Genomic DNA, 8,647 nt, shown 5'->3' with positions numbered 1-8,647 from the left:
CTGGCTGCGGGGGGAGCTCCTGCCTGGGCAGTGCTGGGGTCTTTGCTCCGTGGATTCCTCCGTCTCACCTCCCCATCAGTCGCTTCAAGCGGGTGCCCGTTGTAGGGAACCTGCGCACCCCACCTGCGCCTCTGCCCACCTGAATCTCCCGCAGCCCGGGGAGAGGGGCGGGGGGTGTCGGCCCGGCCCCGCTGGGGGTGTCACCCACCTGCAGCAGGAGATGGTATTTGAGGATCCTCTGGACGGGTTTCAGCAGGTAGGTCTCCAGGGGCAGGGAGTGGCACAGCGTGGCCTGGCGCTCCCGGAAAAACCCCGCCAGCACCTGGTTCTCCATGCACTCCCGCAGCACCGACACCGAACTGGGGGGGGGGAGACGGGCAGGCTAGCCGGGCACCGGGAGGTGGCGAGCGATGGGGGACGGTGCCCATCCGCCCCAGCACCGGGTGAGGGCAAGTGCCTGCTTGCCCTGCCACCAGGGGGTGCCCGCCCTGGCACTGGGCGAGGGGGCATGCCTACCCGCCCCAGTCTGGCTCCTAACACCCCTGCCCCCTTCCCCAAGCAGGGCTGGGGGGACAGACTCGGATCCCAGTGGCCCATGCATCCTCTCCCTCCTCCCCCGGCCCGGGGGGGTGGGACCCATCGACCCCCGGCCCTCCCCACTCCTGGGCTGGGGGCACCTACTCACTTGGGGTAGTTCATGCAGTACAGGGTGTAGATGTCAAATTCCTCGCTCTGCAAGAGAAAACAGGGGGTGTCAGGGGAGGGGGCAGGGACAGGACAGGGGCACGGAGCGAGCGGGGTCGGGAGGCGCCAGCCGGGGTGGAAGCCGAGGTGCAGAGAGGGAGGAGGGTTTCACAGCCCCTCTCCCAAAGGGCACCCGACTCCCCCCGTGCTCAGATGTGGCCACCTCTGGGGTGAGGCGCAAGGGTGGTTCATGCACCAATCCCTCGCCTAGCCCTAAGATGCATCTGCTTCTGGGGTGGGATGCGGGGAGCCTGTTTATAAGGGATCCCTCACCTGGCGCTGAGATGCAGCCACCTCTGAGGGTGGGGTATGTGAGGGAGGCTGTTTATACATGAAGCCCGGCCCTGAGGTGCAGCCACCTCTGGGGTGGGGCGCCGGGGCTGTTTTTATAGGGATCCCTCGCTCGGCTCCGGGATGCAGCCGCCTCTGGGGTGTGGCGCTCCCAGCCTAGACTCCGTCCCCGCCTGGCTCCTCCACTTTGCTTGGCTCCTTTACACTTCGTTCCCACCCCGCCCTTCCAATCTCCCACTTAAGTTCCCAGACCCCAGATCGCCCCCCCTCTACTCTGGCTGCACCCCTCAACCCTCATCCCTTCCCCCCCATATCCCTTGATCACCTGCCCCCCCCCAATCCCACCCCCGGCAGGCATCTCTCCCAAGATCCCCTTAGTGGAAATCAGTTTGCTCCATCCATCCAGCCTCCCCTACTCCATTCATCCAGCATCCCTCTTTCCCCCTCCAACCCCCATCCATCCATCTATCCTTTATCCACCCAGCCCCCATCCTTCCACCCCTCTGTCCCCCTAACCACCCTTCATTCTTTCCATTCCTCCTTCCCCGCTCCCTCTCTCAGCCCTCCCCCGCCAAAGGGGCCCCCTAACCAGATCGGGTGGGGCTCACACCCCCTACTGCTCTGCTCCAACCCCCCTTTCTCCTTGCAAAAGGCTGGGGGGGATTAGATGACCTGTCCCTGTCCCACCCCTCCGTCGGCGCCTGTACCCAAAGTTGAACAGAGCCGGAGGGAACTCGTGCAGTACACACCTGGGTACACCAGGGGGTGCAGGAGAGGCGGAAAGGGGTCGCAGCTGGCTGCTGGAGGGGGGCAGGGAGGGGCAGGACAGGCAGGCCCTTACCCGTTGCACGAAGCACTCGGCGATGGCATGGGCGCTGCCGCTGCTCTCCAGCTCTTCCAGGAGCTCGCTGCACAAGGGGGAGAAAGAGGGCAGGGCGTGAAGCCGCTGATGCAAGGGGCACGCAGTGTAAAGGCTGTTTCTGAGGGGGGCGGGGAGGATCTGTGTCATCCGGAGACCCCTCTGCACGCACCCAGAAACTGCGTCTCCAGACTCCAAATTTGCAAGTAGTTTGCATAATTGCACTTCCCTATACAGGCTGGCACTGGCTGGATTCGAACCCGTGACCTCAACATACAAGGCGCTGAGGCCAAGTCCCTGAGCCGTGCACCTTCCCTTCCTTTCAACGCAAGCAACAGGTGCAGGATTTCTGCTGCAAAGGCCCGGTTCCCGCCCGCCACCAGCGCAAAAGGAGAATCCCCACTAGCCGCTAGCAGTATAGGGGTCATGACACACAGAGGGGCAATGCTGATTAGAGCCAGTAGAGGGCAGCGGCACTCACACGCTTAGCAGCCAGGCCAACCCTCTCCCAATGCTTTAAGGAGGGGGTGGGGGGTGAATTTACACAGCAGGTGGGTTCTCTGGATTCTGGACGCGCCAGGGTCTCAACTTCTCTAGGGCGCCCCCGCTGGGCCACTGGGGTTAGGGAAAACTGGGAGGGGAGAGCGCTCCCTAGCGAGCCCTCCCACTCCCAGCCATACAGCACTCCCAGGCTAGAATCAGCGGCCCCGTCCCTACTCAGATCTGCCCTCGCAGGGCCTGTCACCCCTGCCCCACGTCCTGTGCCTGCCCCAGAGCTGGGCTCCCTCCCCGCCCCACCACCCCCACTGTTAACCCTACGCTTCCCCGGGGGATAACGGCGGCTCTGTTCCGAGGGAGCTCCCCAGCCAGACCCCTGCCCCGTCCCTCCCACGGACTCCCTGGCCATCAGCGCCCCGAGAACACGCGCCCCCACCCCGCGCCCTCACATGGCCCTGCCAGGAAACGAGCTCCGAGAAACCCAGCCGCAAACCACATGGCGGAAGGCGCGCGGGGGGGAGGGTTCCTCATTGATCCACCCTGCCCCCTCCAACCCTCCCCAGCCAAACACTGCCATGGGGGGGGGGAACCCATCCCCCATCCCCTCCTTCCACTTATTCGTTTCTGCATTCATTCCTTACTTTCAACCCGACCCCACACGCACCCTAAACCTGGCTGCAACTGATACCCTGCAGTTCCCACAGACCTGATTCCCAGCCCCCACCCCTCGCTCTAACCACTAGACCCCACTCCCCTCCCAGAGCTGGAAATAGAACCCAGGAGTCCTGGCTCCCAGCCCCCCTGCTCTAACCACTAGATCCCTCTCCCCTCGCAAAGCTGGAAATAGAACCCAGGAGTCCTGGCTCCCAGGCCCTCTGCTCTAACCACTAAATCCCCACACCCCGTATTGCAACCCCCGTTTGCACTCTAATGTCCCCCCCCGCCCCCCTGACTAAGAAAACTGCCCAAGAAAGCGAGGACGCCTCTCCCCATGAAGAGGTGTCCTGGGTGGGGCCTGGGGTGGGGTGTGAAGGAATGTCCCCCCCCATCACGCTACTGAGCCCCCGCTCGGCATCCGGCTCCTTCCCCTACAGGGTTAAGCACCCCGGGCTCGGCTCTACAGCCGGCCCACGCAGCTGAAATACTTAAACAGACGCAGATGGGAGTTCTCGCTCTTACAGGAAACAACCTCCGCCCCCCCCCTTTCCCCTCCCCCACCCTGAGAATAGAGTTGGGGGGGGAGGGTGGCCCAGAGCCAACCCTGGCTGCAAACCGAACGCGCCACGCAAACCAAGCGCCCGGCCCTGAGACGCTTCATTCGCTGCCCCCGCTAGCAAACCGCTGGGGCGTCCTGCCCCCACCCAGCAAAGCGCCCGGATCCCTGGGGGAACAGCCCTGGGCTTTTTAGAGTGGGGGAGTGGGGGCCTGGGAGGCCGGACTCCTGGGTTCTATTCCCAGCTCTGAGAGGAGAGCGGTGTCTAATGGTTAGTGAGAGGGGCTGGAAGCCAGGACTCCTGGGTTCTATTCCCAGCTCTGAGAGGACAGCGGTGTCTAATGGTTAGTGAGAGGGGCTGGGAGCCAGGACTCCTGGGTTCTATTCCCAGCTCTGAGAGGAGAGCGGTATCTAATGGTTAGTGAGAGGGGCTGGGAGCCAGGGCTGCTGGGTTCTGTTCCTGGCTCCAGGAGAGGGACTGGGGCCTAGTGGTTAGATCTCACCACACATGGGCTTGGAGGGGTTCCTCTTTAACCCCATTGTTACAGCAAAGGAGAAACTGAGGCACGCCCGGCTGGATGGCGGAGGCCCCTGCATCTCCAAGGATGCTGAAACACTGGGGGGAGGGGGGGGGCAGAGCAGAGAGACAGGAATAGTCCAAAGAGGGAGAAGGGGGGGGCAGTGCACCCCTGTGGGTAGGGCACTGGAGTGAGAACTCACTGGACATTTTCCTAAAAGATCTGCTCTGGGAATTATTTAGGGGCAGGTCTCTGGCCTGGGCCATCCAGGAGATCAGGCTACACGATACCAATGGCCCTTCTGGGCTTGGCATCTATGACTCTATGAACAAGCCACTCCCCTCTCTGGGACTCAGTTTCCTCTCCCCACCCTTTGTCTGGGAACTCTTTGGGGGCAGGGACTGTCGCTTGTTCTGTGTCTGTGCAGCACCTGGCAGGATGAGGCCCTCAGCGTTTCATTTCAACGTTATCATCATTTGGGTTTGACTTTTAGATTGCATTAAAATATGAAATATACCATATACTCCATTCAATATTGTGTCCGCCCAGGACAGGAGGGCTCCCTACCTAAAGGACGTGGGAGATCTCGTGCGATCACCTTTTCCGTGAGAGTGTGCACGGCAGCCGGGAGCGTTTGTGAAAACGTCTCTGATCCCGAAAGTTTCACCAATTAACAAACCGGGGAAATTCCCCCATGCAAAAATTAAAAACGTTGTGAACATTGAGAGAGTTGTTTGAGTCAAAGCAAACCATCCAAACTGTTCAATCTGTCATTTAGCTCAAGGTTCCTCCCCGCGCCCAGAACATTTTGACTTTTGGGGCAAAATCTTGAATTTCGGCCAGAGACTAAAATATTTCAAGACAATAGTTGTAGCTAAGGGACCTTATGATCTCATTGTCTATGGGCCAGGCTCTCTGATTGGACTACATCTCCCATGATGCACCACTTTCTCCTCTCTTAGTGAGGCCATGCTGCATCATGGGAGATCTAGATCCCGAAGTTGCAGGTTCAATCCCCACATGGGGGTCACTGTTACCAAAGTTGTAGGGAACTCAGAAATCAACTCAATACCCCCAACAAGTCCCTCTCCCGATCATCTCCCACCATTCTCTCCCTGACCAGCGGGCGCTAGGGGGCGGCAGACTCACCTGTTGAACTCATAGATGTCTTCGATGTTGCAGAACAAAGCGCTCACTTGCTCGGGTTTGAGGGGCAGATGTCCATTGTCTATGATACAGCCAAGATAATCCTGCAAAACAGGAATGGGTCAGACCCTGGCGTTCCCGGAACGCCTCTCCTCCCGCAGAGCACTTTGCAGACATCACCAGGCAACGCTGCATCATCATTTCATCCACGGTGCAGACGGTGGCTGTAGGGTGGGGCGTGGCAGCTGTTTATACAGGGATTACTCATCCCAGCACTGAGATGCAGCCACCTCTGGGGTGGAGCTTGGCAGCAGATTATACAAGGATACCTCACTCAGCACTGAGATATGCTCACTTCTGGGGTGGGCCAGGGCAGTTGTTAATACAGGGGTCATTCCCCCAGCACTGAAGTCCAGCCACCTCTGGGACAGCACCCGGCAGCTGTTGCATAGCACACTGCACAGGGACCACTCACCCACAGTTGAAATGCGACTGACCTGGGGTGGGGCATGGCAGTTGCTTAACAGCCACACAGCAACATTGCTCTGGGACAACACGCCCAACAGTGAAATGCAGAAACCTCTGAGGTGGCGCACACAGCAGCTGTTTATACAGGAATCCCTCGCCCAGCACCAAAATGCAGCCACCTCTGGCAACGGGGCTCGGTAGCTCTTTAGACAGTTGTCCCTCACCCAGCACTGAGATGCCGCCACCTCTGGGGTGGAGCATGGCAGCGGTTTATACAGAGATCCCTCACCAATGAGACACTGCACTGGCTCAGCCATGGGGAGAGACCATGGTTCATCGTGGGAAATGGAGTCTGGCCAAGGTGGATAAATGTTGCCAGCGGCTGGATTCAAGGGGCGCCATCATCCTGGTGACTGCGAAGGGGCGGAAAGAGCCGAGCTGAAATCTACATGCAGCACGGACCACAGGGTAACTTTCCCTCTGGAAGGCAACATGTTTAGGGGTGAGGGACTGGGAGCCAGGACGCCTGGGTTCCATCCCCAGCTCTAGGAAGGCGTGTGGTATAATGATCAGATGAGGACTCCTGGGTTCTTTCCCAGCTCTGGGAGGAGGGTGTGGTGTAAAGATTAGGGGGGGGGGGAAAGGGGGCCGGACTCCTGGGATCTATTTTTAGCTCTAGGAGGGGGATGTGTGGTTTGATGATCAGAGCAGAAGCCAGGACTCCTGGGTTCCTTTGCCACCCGCTCTGCGCCTCGGTTTCCCCGAGTGAAATAACATTTCCTTCCACCCCCTGAGCATCACTTACTGAACGTCCCAGCCCTCGCCCACCCACCAAATGCTGTTAATAAACCCGGAAAGAGCTCTGCTGAGACAATCTGTTAAATCAATCTCATTTCGGTGCCAGTGACCTTTCGCGAGCTCCCCCACCGCAGCCAGAAAAACCCGCCTGTCCACGCGGAGACTCAGAGCTGGCCAGGACCCCAGCACAACTCCGGCTGATTCACAACAGCCCTAGAATGCAGGGACCTGCCCCCATCACAAGCCGCGCAACCGAGATTTCATGTACTCCTGCTGGGATTCTGACCCGAGAGGAACCCAGGCAATGGCAGAGGCAAAAGGTGCCGAGCAATCGCTCCAAAAAAGATCTACTTTGGGGGGTGGGGCCAGAGGGAACCCCAAACTTTTATAGCCACAATAAGAAATCAAAAATAATCGTCAATTTTCCAGACGAGCGGTTTCTCCGCCCCAAAACGCACGCGCGGAATTCGATTTGGGGGAAGCGACCGGGAATCCCCGTTTGACCCGAACCGAATTCTTTTCCGTTTTTCAGAACGGCCCGCGAACCAAAAAGTCGCCCGGCTCTCACGGCCAGCGCATTTTGGGGAACGGAAGAAGTTGCCGCTCCCGAAAGGTTCGCCAAATAAAAAAAACCTGGGAAATTCCCCTGGGGGGAAAAATAAAAAACTTTGTTAAACGCGGAGAGAGCCGTTAGATTCAAAGCAACTTGTCAAAACCACGAAATCCCTCCATTTATCAATGCCCCTTATCAATCTCAGCCATTCTGGTATCCGCCCCCACTCCCCATTATGCTCAGAATCTGTTAGTTCTAATCCAGCCGAGATCACGGCCCCATTGTGCTCGGAGCTGTAGAATCCTGCGGCAGAGGTCCCTGCTTAAAAGATGTTACAATCTCAGGCTAGACGGACTAAAGATGGGAGAGACGGAGGACTATTATCTCCATTCAGCAGATGGGGGAAACTGAGGCACGGCGCTTAAGGCCCTCCTTTTCAGAACTGCCAGTCATGGATGCTTAGCACTTCTAATTATTAGGCCTCAAGTGGTTTGCTCATGGTCACCCAGGGAGTCTGCAGGAGGGCTGGGAATAGAAGCCAGTCTCCTGAGTTCCATATCCTCTGCTCTAACCACTGCACATCACTCCCCTTCCCAACCTGCCAATAGAACCCAGGAGTCCTGGCTCCCATCCCCCCCCACTCTAACCACTAGATTCCCCTCCCCTCCCAGACCTGGCAATAGAACCCAGGAGTCCTGGTTCCCATCTTGCCATGCTCTAACCACTAGATTCCTCCCCTCCCCGAGCTGTTAATAGAACCCAGGAGTCCTGGTTCCCAGTCCCCCTTGCTCTAAGCCCCCGCACTGGGAGGGGAGAGGAGTCTAGTGGCTAGAGCAGGGGGGCTGGGAGTCAGGACTCCTGGGTTCTATCCCCAGCTCTGGGAGAGGAGTGGGGTCTAGTGGTTAGAGCAGGGGGGCGGGAGCCAGGACGCCTGGGTTCTATCCCCAGCTCTGGGAGAGGAGTGGGGTCTAGTGGCTAGAGCAGGGGGGCTGGGAGTCAGGACTCCTGGGTTCTGCCCCGGGCTAATGGTTAAAACCAAGCACTGGGAGGCCTTTGGTCCAGCACCGAGTCCCAGGGGCCCGCGGGAGCATGAGTCCGGCTCTGGGATGAGCCGTTTGCTGCCGGGGCCGGAGTTACCGGTGAGCCGGTCCCCTCAGCTCCCCGCCGGGGAGCCGGCTGCAGGCCTGGCTCCAGGCTCCCGGCAGATGCTCCCCGCCCCCACCCGCCAGAGCTCGCATTTCAGCCCTTCCTGCCAGAGGAATAACTGGGATTCTTTGGGCCTCTCTCGGGGCAGCCGGGGCCTGTCTGACCTGCCAGGGCAGGCGCTGATTCACCGACACTCGCGAGGCAGCTGAGCAGCGAATTACGCCCCCCCCCAAATCGCTATGCTGCTCACAAAGGTCCCTCCGGGGTCACCTCTGTGCTGAGCCAGCGCTGCTGAGTGGCCCGGGGGTTGGGCTGGGCCTCAGGACTCCCGGGTCCTACCCCTGGCTCCGCCCCGGATTCGCCATGTGACCGTGGGGAAGTCACGGCCCCGCTTTATGACTCAGTTTCCCCAC

General features: G+C 59.5%; 1 protein-coding gene across 1 annotated transcript in view; it reads right to left on the bottom strand.

The window, feature by feature from the left end:
• The window catches only part of PLEKHG2 (pleckstrin homology and RhoGEF domain containing G2), a 25,327-nt gene that overhangs the window by 11,876 nt on the left and 4,804 nt on the right, over positions 1-8,647 (bottom strand). Inside the window, exons 3-6 of the mRNA XM_029913204.1 lie at positions 5,273-5,373; positions 1,877-1,943; positions 686-732; positions 209-359 (exon numbers count right to left, since the gene is read on the bottom strand). Of these exons, the coding sequence (XP_029769064.1) occupies positions 209-359; positions 686-732; positions 1,877-1,943; positions 5,273-5,373 (366 nt within the window). The remainder of the gene's footprint in view (positions 1-208; positions 360-685; positions 733-1,876; positions 1,944-5,272; positions 5,374-8,647) is intronic.

The sequence above is a fragment of the Terrapene carolina genome, unplaced genomic scaffold (assembly GCF_002925995.2).
Source record: "Terrapene carolina triunguis isolate 2854851 unplaced genomic scaffold, T_m_triunguis-2.0 Scaffold517, whole genome shotgun sequence".
NCBI lineage: Eukaryota > Metazoa > Chordata > Testudines > Emydidae > Terrapene > Terrapene triunguis.
This window is presented reverse-complemented; position numbering and strand designations above follow the sequence as displayed.